This window comes from Lepisosteus oculatus, chromosome 22 (assembly GCF_040954835.1).
Source record: "Lepisosteus oculatus isolate fLepOcu1 chromosome 22, fLepOcu1.hap2, whole genome shotgun sequence".
Classification (NCBI taxonomy): Eukaryota; Metazoa; Chordata; class Actinopteri; order Semionotiformes; family Lepisosteidae; genus Lepisosteus; species Lepisosteus oculatus.
Genome location: NC_090717.1, coordinates 12,868,243 through 12,891,397, shown reverse-complemented (window position 1 = coordinate 12,891,397; position 23,155 = coordinate 12,868,243). Strand labels below are relative to the sequence as shown.

The window sequence follows — 23,155 nt, the reverse complement described above, 5'->3', positions numbered from 1 at the left end:
CTGACCTAACAGAAACACAAACAGGTAATCTCTAAACAAGAGAAGAGTGTTTAACAAACACAGATCGCCCCCCAACAGTACAGGCAGCACACAGCGTGCTGTGTGCTCTAACACTCTTCCTTTTAAGGACATTTTCTGCTTCAGTTCCAGAGAGAATATCCTTGTGTTGCCAAGATTCCTGTGTTGCAGAGCCCGGATGAGCACTGGAGTTGCACTGCCTCGCCACTCCACATGAGCTGAGAAAGTGCACTGCCACATACAGTATTTTAATTAAAATTGGGCCCATTCAAGTGCTTAAATCTCAGTGGTGAGAAAATACTTGTGCGATGCTATAAACAATCACCGTTTGACAATAAAATGAGGACTTATTCTACCTATAATTAATGAAGCCAAAATTAAATCCAGTTCTAATGCTCCATGCTTTAGCTCCTGCAGAGCTCATGCCTCCTACAACAAACTGATCTGATGCAGTTAATTAAGGGCATCTAGCTTCCCCGCCTCTGATGAGAACAGCTGTACTCATAACCCACAAATCTGTATTCGTGTTGATCTCAGCAGTGGAATAATCTGTTCACAGAGAAAGCAGAATACCATCCTCTGATGGAAACCATATGACCCCTGTTTTACAGAGAAACGGCTAACTTGCACAGGGTCATTAGAACAGACAAAAGCTCCTCATTGCAATCTTTCATGAATCAGGACTGTTAAGGGTCATTAATGTTAAAAGTCAGGCCACCCATACACTTCTGTAAAAACACTCTTGATCCTACATGGCAGTTGGCTGCTCACTAAGCCTCCATCAAACCCAAAGAATTGAAATTAAAGCCAATATGTTCCATAGCCACAAATCCTTCTCATAATAACCTAAGATGACTTTCCCTTTTTAAACACAAGAATTGGCAATTTTTTTTTTCCAGTTATGTCCTCATTTAGGTTCTTGATTTCTCAAACCATCCGAGTTTCACTCCCACCCTAACAAGGGGAGCCCAAAGAGACTGAAACGGTATTTGTCAGTGCGATTCAGGCTGTGACCGCGACATTAGCTGGTGACTAACACTTAAAACAGAAAGAAAGCTGTTAGACTTTGGCCCGGCTTGCAGTATTCAGTCATGGACTGGGCTTGGAATTAGTATTTGTCAGTGCATCCGCAAGCCTGAATTTACAGATGACGACTGAGAAGAAATAGAGGAAAACGATTCACCGGAGTTCCTCACACGTACCCGCTGTTCCTGGGTACTTCATCGTCAAACTGTTTACTTAAGAGCGATTTCCATGTGGCTACGTGACATGAAAGTGCCTTGCATGGTAATCCATTGCCTGGTCACTCCTCCCGACAATCTGAATAAAGTGATGCCACCCCCCCCGACCCAGCACAGTCCTGACAGCAGTGCCAGACAGAGGCGGCCGACAGCACCCTGCTACAGCAGGCACAGCCTGGAGCCCATCCAGGGAAATCCTGGGCCTGTTGTCATGTGCGCTGTGTTTGCCATGTTGACATTCCTCTTAAGAAATTCCGCCATAACCTGACACATCGGTTGAAAGTTGATTACGGCGTCGGAAGATACTGCCTTGTGCAACAGCCAGCGGTGCTCATGAAAGCAGTGAGCGCAGAAGCCAAATCTACCGCAATACACCACCACACTTCTGCAGTAAAATCTCACACTACCGGTTTCAAGGTAGCGGCTGAACCAATAAAAGTGTGAAAACCTGTGAGAATGGAGTCTCTTAATATAAGATCTGAATGCGATTTGGTCTCAATTATAGTTCCTTCATTGATACATTAGTTAACCGTTAATTACAAAATATAAAAATACAACTTATGGCCTTCATAAGAATGAGCTTTTAAAAAGGGTCCAACACAAAGTGAACATGCCAAAGAAGAGCAAAGACGCTAAACCCTTATTTGGGTGACTGACAGTGCTATTCATGCAAGGTCCTGTGAGTCACAGCCCAGTTATGAATTACAGTTATGGAAGCAAACTTAGAAATATGGGCACCAAAGTTAGTACCAATTAATTCAGTGATCGAGTGGAATTAAAATTTTAATTTAGACCCTTTCTACAGGATCTACAGGATCAGAAGCAGAAACCCACACCTCATCCTCTTTACCCTCTTCAGAGCCTTCAAGCTCTCTTTGACACAACTGAGCCCCCCAGATCAGTCAATAACTGTGCATATTAGTAGTTTTCTGCTCTATTAGGAGATTTCAAGTCACTTTCATTCATAATCCATAAGTTATTTGGGACCTGCAAGAGTTCTTAACTTAGGGTATTAAGTCAAAACTTAAACACCTGGGAGCTCCACTGAAAAAAAAAACAGATGTGACTGAGATCCCAAGCCCCAGTCTGTGTAAAACAGGTCAGGTTATCAACTAATTGAGAAATAGTAACAAATAGTAAGTAATTCAGGCAAAATAAATCAATAATAACCCTAGAAAATCTTTTGTCCCCAGCTGAAATTCATAGTGTAAACATAGAAAATAAATAAATAAGAGCTTTCTTACCTTTGGTGGATCAAAAAGCTCAAGCAGGTATTCCTCGCCAGTCCCTTCAGTTTTCCGTACCATCAACTTGCAGCGTTGCCAGTTGGGCAGAGTGTCCAAGCTAGTGTCGTCCACCATAAGGTATTTGAGATGGCCCTCCTTGCAGCTCTCCCGCGGCTTGCCCCTCCTTGAGGCGCGCTGCTGCCGAAACCTGCTGGCCAGCCGGCCGAGCCAGTGCTGGCCAGAAGGCACGGAGGCGGCCGTGTCCTCGGGGGGTCCCGCGGCGCCCCCGTCTCTCGCGTCCCCCGAGCCGCTCTTCTTGAACAGGCCCCGGACGCTGTGCCGGATCTGGCTCATGGAGAAGTGCGTGACGCCGGGGCCGGCCGGGGCGGGCGCGGGCGGGGCGCCGGCGGAGAGCTCCTCGGAGCTGCGGCTCCGGGGCAGCGCGCGCGCGGGGCAGTTAGTGTCAGCGGGGGCCCTCCGCACGCCCCTCTCCTGCTCCCGGGGCGCCACCAGGGGCTCCACTTTGGGGGCCAGGACCGCCAGGAAGGCCTGCGGGCCCTCGGCCGGGTGCCTCCGCGCCTCGCGGTAGTCCTGCGCCCCCGAGAAGGAGGCGATCCGGTAGCGCCCCGTCATGGCCGGGGCCTCCCCGCCGACCTCGTGGCGGAAATACTGCTGAAAGAGTTCCGCGAACTGCCTGGAGAAGCTGTCGGCCGCCACGACATCGTGCTGCCCGCGCTCGCGGGCGAACCGCCGGTACTGCTGGGCGAGCTCCTTGGCCGTGGCGATGGCGTGCAGCTCACAGAACTCCTTCCAGCCCCTGGGCTGCGCGACGGAAGGAGAAGTCGTCCCTTGTTGGATAGTGTTGCCATTCATTGCAGTAACCAGCACCGCTGAGAAACACTGGAGCAGGGCGATAAGAAGAGATAAATGAGAAGCAATCAGGACTTGACCGGCACTTGCCCAGAGCTGGAAATACACTGCAAGAACAGGCTGTCAGCTGGAAGCGGCACATTCATGCTCCTCATTTCAACAGCTCACAAGCACTTCAGCTCTACACAGTTTACAAAGCCAAGACTGAAGAGTCTCGTGCATGGAGACTATGCCCTCTTCCCTCTGTGGACACTGTACAATAGCTGTAGGTATAAGTCATGGTTTCTTTTTGGGGGTGAGGGAGGGGGGTAAGGAAGCTTTCACAGAAGACAGCAAGGACAAAAATACCCAAATGTTCTGATGCGCCTTGCCATCGTGATCCACACCGCAACCCTCCGAAGATCAGGTGCCAATATTTACTCTGCGGCAGGTAAAACAAACCGGGCTCAGCATCGCTCAGCAAAGAAATAAGTGCTGTTTGGATACTTTCTTTCAGTGTTTGACAAACCTGGGAAAAAAAAACACCCACTCTTCAAACAAAATGTTCTACTAAATCTAAAGAATTCGATTTACTCGGGGCATTGGTCAATAAGGTGCATCATGATATGAAACTGTATTACAGATATTTGGGGTTTTGGTACTTCACACTCTTCTTGGCTCCCAGATTGAGTTTACTGCACGTCGCAGTCACAGTGCGGGCTGCTGCCGAGCCAGGAGATGGACCTCGGTCCAGGGAAGGCCCACTCCACCCTGGAGCAGCCCGTCAGACTCTGAGCAGCCTGACGGCACGGTACAGTTATTTACATTCTTTACTATGAATATCTGGAAAGACAGGGGAGGAGTTGGTGTGATTCTGTGTCGGTGCCAAGATTAACTTTTCACTCCATTTACAGTGCATTGCAGTTGATGAGACTGCAAAAAACACCTGGCTTCAAAAAGGCTGTTACGCACAAGGTGGATGAAAAGTACTTTGAAATTCATCAGCTGGAATAAAGCTAAAAAAATATATCATTATATTTATTATACGTCAAGTGCTGTTGAACATTAACATATCTGGATCTTGCTGAATTTGCTTCTAATGCAGGTTACCGATTCTAGGTTTATTACAGTTTCTTTACTCAACAAATCTTTAAAATGTGCAATTTGGAAAGCAAAACCAGCCCATGATACTTATTTTTCATCAATTTCAATGAGAGGTAGGACTGCATATTGTACATTTCAGTTCTAAATTAATATGAATTGTTTTAGGACTTGATTTGTTGATTTTTGCATGGATGAGTACCAACAGCTACTATAGTTGCTAATAATTTTGCCATGAATGCAGTGTATAAATAGCTATGACAGACATACCTATTTATATAGGCACATTTCTCTTTAAATGGTCATGGTCTGCTGTGTTCAACAATTGAAAACTGGTAGTGAATCCTCAGATGATCCTGCACTCTTAACAAAAACAAGGCTGAAAGTGATGTGTGGAGTGACTCAGACACTATCAGACTACAGCAGGCTATATAAACAGAAAGATTTCTCGGTTCATGACGTGAATGAGCAAAAGCAAGACAAGGCCACCGTGGTTATTAATAATGAGAAACTGAGCAAAACCAACCTTGAACTTTTCTCAATGGATAAACAGATAGATTGCGCAAGTCCTATTACGGAATCTTTCAAGTTAAAAAAAAAATAAAACACTGACCCAACATCCGTAGCATCATTCCAGTACATTACAGTCAGCCAACAAATGTAGACCACACAGCAAAGAAGCTGGTAGCAGAAGCCTAGAAAATGACACTACTCAGCAAGAGTGCGCATGAGACACTGGTGATCATGCCCATGTCAAACCTGAGAAGAAGAATTAAAAACTAAAGACACTGAATACAATAAAGACACTACCTCGTTAATGCAAACCCAATAAGGCAATGCATTAGGGAATGTTTACCGAGGAGCCATGTGTAAGAAACGTAGCTGCAGAGCAAGGACATCACCCAGAGAGAGCAGTTAAGCAAGGGGGAGCTGCTCAGGGACGCGGCAGGATGAACAGCAGCAAGGGCAAGACGATGCCTGTGCTATTTATAGTCATTTCCACTTCCTGAAAGAACTAGCGTGGAGAATTACGAGTTGGAGTCGCAGAGGTGAAGGAGACCTGAACTTTCATTAAAACCTCCACTCGTTCAGAACAAACACATCACACAAACACCCACAACTCGGGAGTTAAACACAAGGTACTTCATACAAACTGTTGAAGAGTTCTGGAATACGCCTGGTACACCCGTGTTTGTGGGTGAATTATTTATCAAAATCTGGTATCTAGACTAGGTACAGCAAGAGATGCCAAAAGCTGCTCTTTGGTACCTGCTCAGACTTTAGTAGGTTGACCCAAACAAGATTCAAAATGAACAGTGGCCTGTGTTCAACACAATTTCCTTTTGGATACCATAAGAACATCTTAAAATAGAGACTACCTGTACATGTTTCTGGAGTCTATTAAAGAAATTTTACTATTAAGAAAGGATAATCATATTTGCAAAAAGTTTTTTTTAACCCACCTCCACCCCCTCAACTTTGGAGGACTTCTTTTTTTTCCCCCACTCTCTAATTTTTGTCTAATTAGACAATAACAAAAATAAATCATACATGCACAAAGAAAATAGTAATTCAAAAAATGTCCTACTAATATTCTTAATATCCAGTGCCATTTGCAAAAAGTTTGATCTAGACTCGCATTGCAATCAAACAATAATCATCGTGTTATGAAAATTTTACTTGTAATCCTCAAATTTGTGAAGACAAGATTTGCTGAAGCACTTTAGACAAGCTGAATTAATGAGACCTTTCAGGCATCTTGCTTATTAATGATCCAAGAATTGCAGGATTACACACTATCAGGTTTCACAGTCTGTGTTTAGGGTGTTTGTTCCATCACAAGTACCAAATGTAAAAAGGTCGCAGTTTATATTCTTATACTGCTACTAAGGAACAGAACCCACTGTAACTGACCAATGCACAAGGTTTTCAAAGTCAGGACTGCAATCCTGCTGACAATTGACTTTCCAGGGTTCATTACACAAAATACCACTGGTAGACGACTTATGAATCAAGCAACCCACATTTATCAGACTTTATTCATTAGACAGCTTTATCTTGAAGGATTACATCAAACAGCATAGAAAAATGCCACTTTCAAAGGCTGAGATACATGAGCATGCAAGCCTGTGCTGGAAACTTTGGCAGTAAGTGGGCATTTACTTTCATTTCCTGTGGGTGATTCATATTATAGAAGAAAAAGGTATGTGATGCTGGTGCCCAATTTCCTCAGATGGCAGAATCCCACAGCAAACAGAACTTGTTCCCTGTATCTAGCCCAATGTAGCCCAATTGTATCAAGCTAATAACCTCAGTTCATCAAGTGCAAGGTGAACAGAGCAGTGATGAAAGTGTATGTAAATCCTAGAGAACATGGTTTCACATTTCTGACCTGTTAATGAGCAGTATGTTAGAATAGCTGCTTCAATAAAGCCAGTTCTATAGTGAAAAAAGTACAGTTTACCCCTTCGGAGAAGCAAACACACAATTTATTCTCATCATTTCTTCTACAACTTTTTTTCTAAGATTTATAGATTAATAAAGAACAAAAGAAAGCTCTCTGAAAGAGAGGGGGGCATTTGGCCCATCTTGGTCATTCTGTTCTTGAGTACACCAGTCAGTCTAAAATTTCACTCAGCTGTTTCTTAAAGAGGTGTCCAGAGTTTGGACCTAAACCACTTGGATAGGAAGGTTGTTCCAGATTTTAAACACTCTAAGTAAAGAAGTGTTTCCTATCCTCCGTCCTAACTGAATTACACCAGCTGGTATCGAGTGTTCTCTTTTCGATCTATTCTAAACTGTCCTCGAGGTAGACCGTATCCAAATGCCCATGTATCTTCTGTACCTGGATCAAATCTTTTCTGTTCTCGACTGAAAACATTTAATTCCTTCAATCCGTATACAGAACAATCCCTTGAGATCAGGGCTAATTTTTGTTAGTCTTCTCTTGTCTCTTAAGGATATAACCTATTTTCTGCGATACTGTACTCTAGACGAGATCTTACCAGTACACTGTAGATCTGAATCACAGCATCCCAGGACTTATGCTACTGTATATAACCAATTCAGCTACAATCATTATTGCTTCCCCACATGGTCTTGATGAAGACATAGAAAAATCTATAGAAACACCCAGATCTCTTTGGTCTGTAAAATTCTGCATTTTTCAAAGCACCCATGCGATATGCATCGTGTACGTTCGTACTACAGGTGTTAATTGCTTATCAGTGTTGAATTTCAATTGCCACGTATTGGCCTGATGGTGTAAGTTTGTTTTTTAACTCTCTTGCCACCGCCTCTGTGTTTGTCACTCTTATTTCTACATCATCAGCAAAGTTGACTAGTTTCCTATTGTAAACGGAACCTAGATTGATGATCTAGACCAGGAAGGGCAACAGGCCTGAAACGGATCCCTGCGGCACCCCTCGGCTCACTTCCACCCATTTACAAAAGTGAGACCCCCCAAGATAACAGTTTCCTGTTCGAGTGGCCCTGCTCGATCCATCTTCATACATTACTGTGGATTCCCATGGCTTTTAAATCTGAGAGTCAATCTTCTGTGAGAGACCTTATCAAATGCTTCCTGGAAATTCTAAATATATCATGTCAGATGCTATCATGTTATCTAATGTCCTTAATGCTTGTTCAAAGTATTCTAGAAAGTTAGACAAGACTTTTCCTTTCTGTCCATCCATGTTCTGATCACTTCTTCCAGTTCAGGGTCACGGGGTAGCGGGAGCAACAAGCAACACACACACACTCTCTCACACACTCCAGAGCGTATTTATCTACCACTATGTTTTAGGAAACCGAAACAGCAGGAAGAAACCCATGCAAACACAGGGAGAACATACAAACTCCACACAGATAGCACCTACGTGGAATCGAACCCAGGGCCCCAGCGCTGCGAGGCAGGAATGCTGACCACTGCGCCACTATGCTGCCCCTTCTAATCAAAAGTAAACAATACTTAAAATGACCGCTTTCTAAGTTTTCTTCTTTAGCTCTATCATTTCCATGACTTTATCAGTAACATAAGTAAGACTGATAAGTGTGCAGTTTCCTGGTTCTGTTCTTTCCCTCTTTTTTTTGTGGACTGGCATTACATTAAAGTAAAGTTTAAGTCTAAGAGCATAAAGATTACAAATGAGAGGAAGCCAGTTGGCCCATCTAGCCTGTTCTGGCAGTGAGTAGTTAATTCATCCAAGGATCTTAGCTTGGCCTCTTTCAAGAAACGGCAGGATATCAGCCTCAACAACATAGCTGTGCAGCTCGTTCCATAATCCCACCGCCCTGTGGGCAAACGACGTGCCTTCTGTTCTCAATTTTAAAAGCCCTTTCACATAGTTTCCACTTGTGCCCTGTGGCTCGTGTTTCACTGCCGATTCTGAAGAAGTCCTCTGGGTCCACTGACAGGGATTGGCAGTGTCTTTGTGGATTTTGGATAGTTGTATCATGTCCCTATCAGGTCTCCAGATAGACTTTTAAGCCTTGTCTAACAATATTCAGTTCCTCCAGCCTGTAAGAGTAGAACATTCCCTTAAGTGCAAGAGTGAATATGGGCGATCTTCTCTGGACAGATTCCAGAGTGGCCAGACTATGTATTTTCTATAACATTGTGACCAAACTTGTACCCCATATTCTAAATGAGGCCTTACTAGTGAGTAACGTAATTTTACCAAAAGATGAAATTTTATGTTTTCAACTATATGTCTTTGGACTGTGGGAGGAAACCGGAGCACCTAGAGACAACTCACACAAACATCCGCAATTTCCACACCAGCCACAATCAGCTACGAATCCTACGGGGATCTGGAGAAGAATCTTAACAGCCCAGTATGTGATCTCTTGTCACAGCCCGAGCAACGGAGACAGCCTCTCAAAGAATCTTATGCTATTTTTATAAATTACTAATTCTTATTGCTCGGTATAACACTAAATCATCTATCACGCCAAAAAATCTTAATTGAAGTCAACTGTAGAAGAACTACAGCAGTATAGCATAAGAAAAGGCAGACAGAAAATCAGGCTGAAAAACACACACTCGAATTTAACGCATCCAAAACAAAACCGGGAATTAGTATTGAGGAAGCTGCCTGTCCCATCAGTCAGTATTGCTTTTGTATTGTGATAATAATATTAAAAACAAACTAATTGGGCTGTCAGCCCCATTCTGTCCATGTCTATTATCCATCTACATCCTAGTCAAACATTACCAGTATTCCAGATCTGCGATTTCAGATGACCATAATGTTAAACAGAAAAGGTCTCCAGTATAGTGAGGCACGACATCATAACAGAACATGAAGCCATAAGAAGAGGAAGATGAAAAGGGATCCCTTCCCTGGGGGAAGAGTCTGATCATTTTACACAGAGAAACACTTGAGAATTCTAGTTGAAATGTGTGCAAATAAGAGGTCTATCGTCTCGTTTGCCACAGAAAAAAAGTTTTTTTCGAGTTAAGCCATCAAATATAACATGCCAAGAATTCGAGAGTTGAAGCAGATCAGCACAAAACTCACCTGCACTTAAATCTCAAGTCCAGGCAGCTCTCAGAGAGAAGAACCAGCCCTGCGCAAAACTGCAGTGGCCCAGTCATCGAGTGAGGCAGAGCAGCAGTGTTTAGAGTGTAAGCACTAATCACCACACACATGGAAGGATCTGTAAAAAAAGGTCCTTAAAATTGCTTGCATTCACAACACCTTTCCAGAAAACTGCAGCTAAAAGTCACAGGCAACCAGACAAGATGACTCATGAGCCCTTGACACAAACAGGCGTTCTGATAACGAAGATCCAAAACCAGAGAGAAGGTGTCAGAAGAGCAGGGCAGAGGAAGAAGTGACTGGCTGATGAAGGCGAGCTTATTGAAGGCACCGCTGACTTACACATGCTACTGAAAGTGCAAGCCCCAGGCCCAACACCAGCCCTGTGCAGTCAGGTCTGGTCACATGCACTTGCAACTGGGATGTCAGACAGGACCGTAACATTACAACGACAGATCTTCACCCGAGGTTCCAACCACTGGCGAAATGTCCTGGCTATTTCAACACACATAGCAGACCCACACATAAAATCTGAAAGTGGGTGTCTGGAAAACAGTGAAATCTGAAACACAGGTGTAGCAGTAATCTATGCATTAGCAACTCGCCGTTGCTGTTTTTTTAAACTGTCTTATATCATTTTGACAGAATCAAGCATCCATATGGCATGTGATCATTACACAATTACCAGGCATAATGATGTTCCGAGTACTAGGGGACTCACAGATAGACCACAGACTTGGTAGGTCCAAGCTGCCTACTGTGATTAAGCCAACAGTTCACCACACAAAAGTTCACCATACCAAGCACAATACATTTCTATGTCTTAATGTTAGACATCGGACAGAATCGTCATCTCCAAAGAGTACTTCAGCCTCACCCAATAACAGCATCTCACACCACGAACTCAGTTTTGACAAAAAGGCATTAACTGATGAACAGCCGAAAACCTGGAAAAGCTTGGGATCCAACTACGGAGAACACAGAACGTGGAGAATACAGAATTACAGCAATCCACAGACAGTTGAATGGTTCGGTCTGTGAGAAACAATTTGAGAGTGAAAGCAGTAAGGTTCCCGAGCACGAAGGGAAGACTGAGGAAGCTGCTGGATTTCCTAATGAATGGCTGCAAAATCGCTTGTGCAACCTGTCGTCCTCCTACACTAATCTTACCACGTTACTGGGTCTCCAAAACCCCCAAAAGAAAGAGTGGCGTGACCCACGTGTCGTATATTGCAGCCAATATATGTATATTGGACAAAAAAAGCTTTAATACACTTCCAGCAGCCGAGAGCCAGCGGTGTCCCCACAGTTGCACTGTATTATTGTCTCACTTTTGTTTGCTCTTTAAAAAAATACCTGCATACTATCCAACGACTCCCTGGTATTACTGTCACATACAGAGCACAGCACTGACAAACTAAGTACAAAACACACGATTTTTGAAGCCAATGAATTGCCATTACCTGCATAGCTGGACGTGGTAATCTCCATCAAGAGATTAGCAGGTTGTTTAAAGCATAGACTGTACACACACACAGACAGACACATGCTGAATAAAAAAACAAGAGCGTGCAGTGTGGACGTGCTCTTCCTGCAGCGCGTGTGACACTTGCTCCCCTTGCTGGCCCCCCAGTTTCTGCTTCTATCAGTGTTTCCAGCCTCTGAATGACTCAGCATCCTCTGGCACAGGACTCATTTCCTACCCCAGATGGCACTCTGCCCCCGGGCTCAGAAAACTCCACTCCTGCTGCGTGGCGCCGGCCCAGCCCAGCCCAGCAGGTGCTGGATAGCAGCAGATCACAGGTCACCACCTCCCTGTCTTTCTGTCCGTCCATCTGTCTGTGCCACTTGGGCTTTCGCGGGCTGGACAGGTGCCATGCCCTGCAAGGCTTGCCCTGGCTAAACAAACCGAGCTCACGGGCTCCAGGTGAACACTGCTCCTAGCTGAAGAAAGGAGCCTGCCACCTCTCTCACAGCTCTGAAAAGAAGGACAAAGGGTGTGCAGCGAGCACGGCTCCGATTCCCAACTGCCTGGAGGAAACACCAGGCGCACTGGAGCAGGCAGGGAAGAAGACGCTCATTTCCTAGCAGGTTAAATGCAGAAGACATCCAGGACTGCTTCACACAAGAAAGGGGGCAGGACCACGAAAAAAGCTTACACATTGCGGCTGCCGATTCTTCTTCAAGCAAGAGCTCCAGTTTCTGGGATCACTAGACAACTGGCTGTCAACTGGGCAAAGTGGCCTCTTCTCCTCTGGTACTTCTGCATATTTGCCTCGAAGTTAGAAAAAAATCAGAGACACATTGGGACCCGTCTTATTCACATCTTCTAAAAGAACCTTACAGATTTGTGGCATGAATAAGCTTAAATCAAATATTTTTTCAGTTTTAATGGGTTCAGTGCTGCCACCATTATGTTTTCACACAGGTACAGTACATTCCAGGGCCTGTTGTTTTGGGACAGACTCCTGCTCCTCTGTGACCCTGAATTGAAGCGGTAAGAAAACTGATGGATGGAATCATATGGACGAACCATTCTCGTTTCACACTGCAAGACTGCCCTTGGCCAGGGTTCAACTCGGAGCCCACTTTCGAGATGCCAAAACACCAAAACAGCAACAGAAGTTCCCTAGCGCCTTACTAATATTTACAACTGATCAATATTACTGGAATTTTAAACAATCCATATCGTCAAGAGATCAGCTCCATTTCATGCTGGGTCTCGATCACTCTGCGTCATATCTGAGGCGCAAATTTAACACATCTTCTAAAACACTTGTCTGAACAGTTCTGCTTTTAGTGAAGCAGTTAGACCGTTAACAGTTAGGATTTTTAAAATCATTCCTGCCATTTAACCCCCAAATGGTAGAAAACAAATCCAGAGAACCCTCTTCTGAGAATCACCAGCTCCAGCTTGTGAGACAAACTGGCAGATAATTCTACAAGTGATGCTTATCACATATACGAAATATATTATAACCTCAGTGAGCACGAGTTGATTTTCCGTCATTAGCAAGACCTGGTAGCTAAAAGCAAGAAGAACAAAAAGAAAAGAAGAACCTTTTCATCAGGAAGTTCAGAAGGAGTAAAACTGTGAAGTCTATCCCTGCCTTTCCCTCATTAGGTTTCGGATATAATTCCTTAGCGGTGGATTAAAATAGAATTTATTAAAGTATTTAAAGAAGAAAACGAGAATTCAGCTTCTAGCACTCCTTGTTGCCAGTAAAACCTCCTCCGATCTTCATCCTAGAGAGACTCTGCACAGTGCCAAGGAGAAGGGGGGGATGAGCCCCTCCACAGAGCAGACAACAAGAAGCAAAGGCCATGCAGAGCTGGGAAGGAAGAAGGTCTGTCAATAGTTTATTGAGCTCAATCACGGCTAAGACCTGCAATTCCATTTCTGGAACAGGATGAGAGTTTGTCCGGACATGGGGAATGACAACAGGCTGCAGAATGTTCTAAATCTCCAGTGCACAGATCTGATATTGTTCAGCAATGCTGGCCCACGGGTATGTACAGTACAGAATACCTGTGTAAAGAAGAACGTGCATCTGCAATACTATAACTGTACAGTTGTGTGCATAAAGGCCCATGCAAAAATCAAGAACCTGGGCACTGCACACACAGTTCAGACAAGTGTTAATTAAAATAGTCCACACATTACTGGAGCTGAACATCAGTCCCTCGTGCTTTACAGCCTGTAATGCATGGCACAACTGTCCGACCCATTGGCATCAAAGCCTAAAGTGGATTACTAGCGGACAGGCATGTCAACAGGACACAGCTTCAGTTTCAGATGCAACTCTCAGTTCTCTCCTGTATTACACTATATTTTAAGGCACCCTAAAGGCTTCTCTTATCCATCTCTAAACTAACAGGAATGAAAAACAAACTACAGCATAATCTTACACAAAACATGCAAATCCAGTCCTAGAAAAAGACTCCCCCGGGCAAATATAAAAGCTACACTTATGAGGGTGCAATCTTATCTTTCTAAGGTCAACAAAAGAACATACTGCTATCCAAGTCAAAACCACATTTCCCCCTCTGTGGTTACTGCACATATCTGAACTTATGAGCTTGTGAACTCAGCACAAGAACAAAGAGGAATAAAGGTGTGTAAACAAACTCTCTGCAGTCCAAACCCTATAAAAGCCTGTACACGTCCGGGTCTGCCAGTGCCCTCAGAGTATTCAGAGACCTTCTTTCACAGTCACATTTTGTGAAATCTGTCAAATTGAAGACCTGTAAGTGTAAGATAAGGTTCAGTAAATGTCAGCAAGAACAAAAAGAAAAATGAAATAGGCTAATTGCATAAGTATTTGCATAAAAAAATATTGCGTCGAAGCTCCTTTGGCAGGAATTACAGCCGCAGGCCTTTTTGGGTAAGTATCTACCAGCTTTGATCACTAGTCTGGTGCAATTTCCCCCCCCATATTTCTTGGCAGGTTTGCTTGAGCTCTCGCTAGTTCTTTGGGGATCACATACTGACAGCAGTTTTCAAATCTCCCCCCAGACAGAAGGCAGGACTTTTACTGGGCCAGAGAAGGACATTCATGTTGTTATTCTTGAGCCATTCCAGTGCAGTTTCGGATCACTGTCCTGCTGAAAGATGAATTTCCAGCCCAGTTTAAAGTTTTTTGCAGATAGAAAAATGTTTTCCTCTAGTGTTTACCTATAGTTTGCTCCATCCATTTTATTTTGGTCCGAAAAAGCTTGCCAGTATCTGCTGAAACTGGCAAGATGAAGTCACCATTTGGGATGGTTCTGGCAGTGTTGGGTCTTCCCCTGATACAATGCACGCCACTGAAACCAGAAGGTTTCGATTTGGTCTCATCTGACAACACCTGTTGCCACATTTTTGCTGGTTCACCCGGGTGTCTTGTTTCAAATTCCACATGGGATAGCAGACAAGTTTTCAGCCCTGCAATACAGGTCAGCTTTGTGGAATGACTGGCATATTGTTGACGGATGCACATTTTCTCCCATCTCAGCCAGCCATTGAGCTTTCAAAGCTGTCACTGGCCTAGGAGTCACATCCCTCACCAGCTGCCTCCTTGCCCAGTAGCTCATCCTGGAGGGACGGCCTGATCTAGACAGTGACTGGGTGGTACCTTCCATTTCCTGACGATTGAGTAGACTTTGCTCACCGAGATACTGAGAAACAAACATTTTTCTACCGTTCTCCTGATCTGTGCTTTTCAATGACCACCACTGACTTGCAGTCCAAGCTCCTTGATCTTCATGGCCATGTCTTGGCTTGAATTTCCCTACCTGACCAAAGAACATCAGACAGACAGGTTCTCATGATTTCAGAATAAAAACACCTCTGTAACTGCACACAGGCAGAGCCCACCGATCATGTGACATTTCCACTTTTCTTTCAGATTATTTATTTCTGTGGAGTAAATATGTAGAACATATTCCATGTAAAACAAATATATATTGCTGCTTCAAAGTGTCATAGCTGCAAGCTTTAAAGCAACAAGACAAGAAGGTGTTAGGGGACTGAATACTTTTGCAAGGCACTGCATCTTTTATTCTGTTCCTTAAGAATTAGTTTTTTACAGAACTCCTCATGTTCAAAAAGAGACTTAGAAGAGCTGGAACACAGCACACAGAAACACAGAAAAGAGCAAGCGCTACCGAAAATTCTCCCTGTTTATTTTCACTGACACCGTTGGTAAAGTAACCAAATACGAGAGTTTGATTTTTCTTATAAATGGGTTTTTAGGGAACAGATTCACCTCCAGTACAGTTTATAACTTCATTTATTCGCACAAAAGACACAGTATCTGCAATGTGACAACTAGTGGAGTAATAGTATTAAAAAAAAACCATTACATGGCCCCGTCTTTTGAAGTATTAAGTCAGACTTCTCAAATGCTTCATTTTAAGATACAAAAGACATTTTTAAACATTAGCACACTGGCTTTGATAATTGTGCAGACTAAGATCTTAATTTGATACACTCAAATTGACATATGAATGCTGTAGCACAAAAACAGGCTCTTGACTCTTGAATCTGGGTCATGTCATGTCGGGTCATGATAAGGAACATCTCATACAACTGAGTAGTTTATTTTAACTGTAAAATAACTAAATGGTGCCAACATAAACTTAGAATTAAAAAAAAGTGCTGCTACAGAGAAGCAGGAGGTAAATAAACTTTTCAGTGGAGGAAAAATACTGTTACAAAAGAAAATCAGACACACCAAAATTAAAACAAACTTCAATAACATGTAACATATGAGGAGCGATAAGCTCAAGTCTTTCCTGATACTCAGAGGAATAAACAAAGACTGTACAAAACAGGAAATATCTGACCCGATCTTTAAACACCAGCTTCTTTGAGGATATATCTCAAGATTACACATTATTTTATTTCTGGAAAATCTGTAAGAGCAAATGTCATGACACAGAAATGTTACATTTCGAAAACTAACCAAGATGTTAACTAAAATTTCTTTAAAGTTCTGTTTTTTCTTGGAGCTTAGCAGCAAGATTAAGCCACATCACTCAGACTGCTTCAATACAATTCCCAGCTGTATAAAAAGCTATGAATACAAGTCAGTTTTAATATATAATGCCCAAACAAACCAAAAGAATTAACTGTAACTTACTACTGTGAAAAACACTAGAAGGCCTGGTCTGGGGCAAGTCAGGTGCTTCAGATGTGTAAAAATGTTACTGTTACTGTGCAATTTCTATGAGAGTTACATATTACATATTTCATTACACTGTTTAATGAGATTTCCTATTTCTTTTCATTTTAGATCCTGCATTACTAAAACAGACATTAACCATCATCTAGCTAAGCTCCTGTACCAATATTTTTGCAGAAATACAAGGCTTTCTGACTCCACATTTTTTGAATTGGGTTTCATGAAAAAGACGACACATTAAGCACATCCAACAGCTGAGAAGGAAAGGGGAAACAATCTCAGAAATGAAAGAGATATAAACCCTGCACTTCAAGACAAACTGCCTTCCCAAATATGAAGTCGGCATAGACCATAGAGTTAGGAGTCTCAAAGAGGCGGGAGAGAAACAGCTCTTCCACAAGGTCACTCAGGCTAGCGTCTGTGTGCAACTCTCTGCACAAGACTGTAAAGCAGGATTTGAAAGGTAGAAGACGAGGAAGTCACGCTGACTTGTTTTCCACTCACAACCTACCCCCCCCTTCTCCTCCCTCAGACATAAATGAAATAAGCAACACTGAGGCATGAACAGAAAACGGCAAAACATAAACCACACAGCTGCACCTCTACACAAAGGTGCTCAACCACGCTTGTATTTCACCTCCTACCACATGAGAGGAACAGGGAGCACATGGAATGAAACTCCTCCCTGAAACACAGGGGTATTATCCCACCTCAAGAGCCTAAAGCACTTCTGTGGCCTCTGATGGAAGATTAGGCACCTCCACACCACACACAGGCTTGTCTAACACATGGCTTGCCAGCTGTGCTGTTGGTCCATAAGCACACACAAAACAAATATTTCAATGGCCGCCTAATTTATACAGTGTAAACCATCTAACCCTCAACTGAGTAAGGTTTCAGGATGATATTTCTCTACTTTCTTTCTAGTCTGGAAATGGAATATCTTTCTGTCCACTGGCTGCCACCCAGCGGCATTCAGCATTTTAAGAATGAAATAAACCAAATGATACTGGGGAATTATACACTCCTCACATTTCTAAAGCCACTTTGCATTGGCCTGTGCCCATGAACAATATGCAAGCTAGAACTAGTTGGATCTTTTTTATAACTAAAAAAATAATCCATGCATTTTCAAAAACTGCCTATCCCAATACAGAGTCATGGAGTGCAAAAGGCATGACGCTCCCTTCAAAAGGACACCAGTCCAGCTCATGATCTCCATCATTATATAGCACCTTTGTTCTAAAAGTGTGTTACAATCTGTGTCAACATAGGAGCATCAGCTTCAGTGTGCAAACTGTATATTTCACAAGCCTGACTGGAAAATAATTTTATCTGCAAATCAGCAATATATGGAGGAAGAAAAAAAAATCTTCTGGTCTCAGAATGAATGCTTCGCCCTTCAGGCTGAAAGGGTGACATTCGAAATAGCAGGATTCCAGGAAATTCACACGTCTGGTTTGCTTCCAAACTGTGACAAAGCCGAACTGCCGCCTCAATCCAGTTTCAGTCTTACAGCAACTGTTTCACCCACATCCTCAACTGCCCGGGCAGTGCTCTCCGAGCTCAGTACTAAGCGCACACGTTACTGCACGCCAGCAGCACCACAACATAAAAGACGCAGAGGAGACATTTCACGAGGCCCGTACTGTCAACCGCTCTGCAGATGACTTACAGGCCATCTGGGTGACATCAGGTTATTTTGTTAGCATAACAAAGGGCCTTCTTCTCAATGTTTGGGACTCCTACTTCAAGACTTTTTCTTGTGCTTCACTTTCTTTGTGAAGAAACAGAACAAGATCTCGAACATTTAAGGCTTCTACCAGTCGTGAAGCTGCCCCAGCACACGTCAGCTTTAAACAGAGTGCTCAGACTGCTGCCGTTTGGCTCCGTCTCAAGGCTTTCCACAGACAGATCCAGAGAGTATCAGCAGAAAAGAAGTGGGAACAGGCAATATATTCAGGAATGACGATCAGGCTCCTCTTTACACAACGAGTGGCAGGTGTATGAAGAAAACCTTCAAACGATGTGGTTAAATGCTGATGTGGTCGACCCTACCGCGCAGACATCGAGATCGATTCGAGTGCAACGATAAAACACCGCGAGTTCGAAACCTGAGGAATGCGATTCATGTTGCAGTCTGCAGCCTCACCCCCGAAAAACCTCACAGAAGGCTGGGGACGCGCCTCTCAGACATGAAAAACACGTCGGGATCTCTGAACACAGCAACATCAATGACTGCTCTCAGGAGCATGAGACCCACACATTCTCAGTTAACAGCTCAGCAATTTTCCCACATATAAAATAAAACAACACAGATCATGGAGAGGTTTCTCACAACCTTGAGTCCTTTTACATGATTTAATACCAGTAGTAGCTTTCTTTGTCATTCTGCAGTCATTTTACAGTTGTACATACAGTAACTATAAATACCCAGTTTCATCTGCAATTTGGAGTTATTGATGAATCAGCATTACTGAGCAAGAAACTGAATAATTAAATAACTGAAGAAACAATGAGCATGATTATTGTTTATGCACAGTGATGTCTAAAAGAAAAACAGCCGTACCTTCAGCCAAATGGTTTAAAAAAAATGTATAGAAAACTGCAGTTCCTTTTTAGGGTTTACCGTTTTTCAGTTTACATTAGAATCTGATGCAAGCCCCCCTAACCCAGAGGACGTTAGATAACTCCACAAAACGAACGATATGGTTATGAAAACTATTTTGGTAACATAAGCCACACTTTGTCTGGCCTGAAAGGTAAACTTTACATTAGGCTAATCAAGAATGTATTGGGGGGGGGACCACGTTTTACTTTCAAAAGCAGCACTGTGAATGACGCCTGGCTGTCAACTTTTCGGGCTTATATAACCCCAAGCGCTGCTGGATAACTGGGTTTTCTGGAACACGTTTTTTTCCCCCGATGTAAACAGCGACGCGGAGCTTGCTTTGGAGCCGAACAAAAAGGGAGAAAGGTTGCAAGGTGGTATTTTATTTGGTATCAAACAGCAAAGCTCGCTGTCTCAAGTTTTATGTCCTGCGACACTTCCTCACGGCGGTGCAGGGAGTATCGGTTCATTCCCGGGAAGTAAGCAGATAAAAAAAAAAACACTTTGTGCACTAAAATATACTGTAGTGTGTCGGTCGAAAACTCGGACTGTCAAATGATCATTAAGGGAGTCTAATTTTGAAAAGACGCACTACTGCGTAACTCCTACTGTAACTATTAATGGATGTGCCGGAGGCGAGCAAAACGCAAGCTTCAATAAGTCCACCAACATCTAACATTTAATGTCTACGCGCAATAATAAAAAAGAGAAACCTTCAAAAAAAGCGATGAAATAGCTCGAGAAGACGGCAAAACACAACCGCTGCTCAAAGTCATATCATTTAAGACTTTGCCCCCGGCAGTAAGAAGCGACTATTTCTGTAGACACAAAATGTAGCACTGCAGCCAACTTTCATTTTCTATTAATAAAAAAGACAAACTAGCTTAATGAACACTCTGTATGAAGGTATCCAAGAGGTGTCGCCAATTGTGAGCCGTTTTAATCTATTTCTATAAACTGAAGAGCCGTGAAGCAGGATAGTGTTACGTAATGGCTCTTCTATTTCAAATAAACAGACAATTTACACCGCTGACACCGAAATAATTACATAATTCACTAATTATCCTCAAACCAGTTGGTCCCGGGGAAGACTAACATCGTTAATACCGAGATCAAAACTTCGGGTCCGGCGCACCGCTAATCGTTTTAAAACCTAATTACCCAATTAATATAATTACAAACACCGTGCGTGGAGAAGAGCTAGCGGGGCAGACAAAACCTGCGCACACATACAGACATCAATAAATTATTTGTATTAAATATTAATCATATTTAAGAATAATAATGTTTATTTCACCCCAAGAGCTCGTTATCATATATTTAGCGAGACCGCACACGCTGCGTTTGCGTATGCAAGACAAGATATTAGTGTTAAATTATGTCAGTAATTAAGGTACGTATTTAAACGTACCTTAGAGGGGTTCAGAGAGGTTTCGGGGTGAATTCTGCACCTCCTTTTTCTCCCCAATCTGCTCTTTTCAGTGAGTTTTGCGAGAAGAGAATGTGACGATAAATTACAACAGGTCCATGTTGTGCCCATCGCTGACACAGGAGTCTCCACCGGAGCCGCAAACATATTGCCTCAACTTTTTAAATACCCCCCACCTACTAAAAAAAAAAAACCCGACCCACGCGTGTTTCTACCCGAAGGGGAAATTCGGGGTCGCCAGTCAGGCAGACGCGAAAGGAAGGAGGCGCCCTGCTTTTGGAAATAAAGCGAGGGTTTTTTTAAAAAAAGAATAAAAAATGAACTTTACCTGCAAGAGGAGATGCCTGTTAGTTTCTCTCTCATGTTGATTTGAAGTCGTACAAACCTTTGCAAAGTTTCAGGAAGGAAATCAAGGCGCGGAAAAATACTCAACTCTCATCATTTCCGCTGTCAGAAAATGTGCCGCGGCTGAAGCCAATTGAACACGTTTCTTAGAAAACAACGAACAGAAGTGCCTTGCGTTATCATTTTTTTCTCTCTATCTGTTATCACTTCGGTTTTTCCTTTAATTAGTCATATTGCAACGGAGACATACTTGTATTGAAACTTCGGAGATAATGTAACCTTTCGCCTCCTGTTCTCTGAAGACGATAGTTTCCGATTCAGTAACCGAAACACGCAGAGCAGCAGATCTGCACTTCGACGGTTTATTATGTAAATGAGAAATACCTTAAATTACTAGAAAGAGTAAGCCTTAAGACCTTTTTTTATGACGTACTAGAAAACGGAGCATTAAAAATGCCCGAAAGTGACCCCTATCTGCAAGGTTCTGGAACTGAAAACTGGCCGTAGAGTAGCTAGCGGCATTTGTGCATTAATATTAAAGTTAGGCTCCCTTTTAGCTGTAATAAAGTCACATATTGATCGTGGGACAAAATATATCATGCAACATAATTCATCCAGGGCGTCTTGACAGTGCAAGCGATTGCCCCCAGCTGGAAATTAGTCGTTAACGTTGAAGTCACGAGTTACGCCCTTGCAGAATTTAAAAAGCCAAGGGTGTTTTGTGGATGGTTTTAAGAATATTTCCAAACATTTTTATGATCACATCCCGATTTCCGCGGTGAAGGACACAGCTCTTTCCGAGCCAGTACTTCAGTGCTGTCGAGCCCCTGGGGATGTCGGTGAGGCCGGTATTTCTTCATGCAATGCAATACCCGAGTCTCTCTCCAGGCATGCAGGCCATGTGAGTGTGCACCGGGGTGTAGGAGCGCTGAGCCACACACAGGGAGAGGACGAGGCTGGGAGCAGCGCTTCCACAGCGTAGGAAAAGGATAAACTGGGACAGGGCTGTGCGTGACGTATTGTTTTCGGTGCCGAACTCGAAGCCGCAGGTAGTTATTTCTTTGCAGCGAATTTAAGCTAAATTATAACGCATCGTGCAAAATAACGAATATGCGCTACACTTGCAGCCCAGCGCATGAGCTTAAAATAAGCTGCATTTGAGGAACAGCAATATATTCTTGTAAAAACCGCGTCGAATGAGGAAGAGCATTCGTACATTTAAATTCACACTTTTAAGGTTATTTATAAGGGTACTGATCTATGACCGCCGTCACGTCTTAAGTAGATTCGGTTTTTTTTTTAAATATGAAAGCCTTTGTTTCTGCTGACATTAAATCCGCAGGACATATGGATAGCTCGTACGATGATGTCATTTCCTGTGCTACAGTGCCCTCTGTCACCGCACTGGCGACTTGACCACTTTTTTTTTGTCCACATATAAAACTGCCACCTGTAGGTCTATCTGTGCTACTGCATATCACGGCTCCCAGCCTTTGTGATCCTTCACTGTCAGCTGTTCAGCCCCTGAACATTTTCCATAGTTTGTCTGCTACTATTATGTCGTACAGGATGCACAATCACAACAGTTCTTTAGTGTATATAATAAGTTATTATTAACATTGCTTTAATGCTGTTATTATTAGTTATTAGTTATTATTATTAGTTATTCCCCCCAGTTATATCTGTTCTAGATATCCAGTGCAACTTCAGGCTATTCTAATTCAGAACTCAAAATACACAATACATTTGTTCAGTTCATTACATTTTCAGGGCAAAACAGCCCAAGTTAAAACACTGGAAAGCAGAAGGACACTACTGGGCAGGCACCTTGTTTTAAATTAATAGGAAAGTTAAAGAAAAGGGCATTTAGGTAATGAAATAGAATAGCTATTTTTGAAAGTCCACTGTTATAAAAACTAGAACTCCTACACAGGCTATAATAGAGCATGTGTGATACCAAAAGGCTCCTAGTTTGAAGTGTGGTCTCCTTGTGCCCTGTCCTTGGGATAACACACAAATTCAATGCCCTAACGTACTGTGATTCTGATAATAATATATCGAAGCAATCTTGCATGAAAGCCTTTTCAAATTACTTCTTGGCCATTATTAAGCTACAAAATGAAAATA

General features: G+C 43.0%; 1 protein-coding gene across 4 annotated transcripts in view; it reads right to left on the bottom strand.

Moving 5' to 3' along the window:
* sh2b3 (SH2B adaptor protein 3) overlaps positions 1–22,119 on the bottom strand; it is a 70,286-nt gene extending 48,167 nt beyond the window's left edge. The window contains exons 1-3 of one of the 4 annotated variants that reach the window (XM_069182021.1): positions 11,442–11,603; positions 9,958–10,096; positions 2,504–3,385 (exon numbers count right to left, since the gene is read on the bottom strand). In XM_069182021.1, coding sequence (XP_069038122.1) covers positions 2,504–3,358 — 855 coding nt within the window. In that variant the 5' untranslated portion in view covers positions 3,359–3,385; positions 9,958–10,096; positions 11,442–11,603. Of the gene's footprint in view, positions 1–2,503; positions 3,386–9,957; positions 10,097–11,441; positions 11,605–20,665; positions 20,808–21,011 lie in introns of those variants that run through there. The other 3 variants (XM_069182020.1, XM_069182018.1, XM_069182019.1) reach the window with 3 other exon arrangements.
* Positions 22,120–23,155: the final 1,036 nt, after the last annotated feature.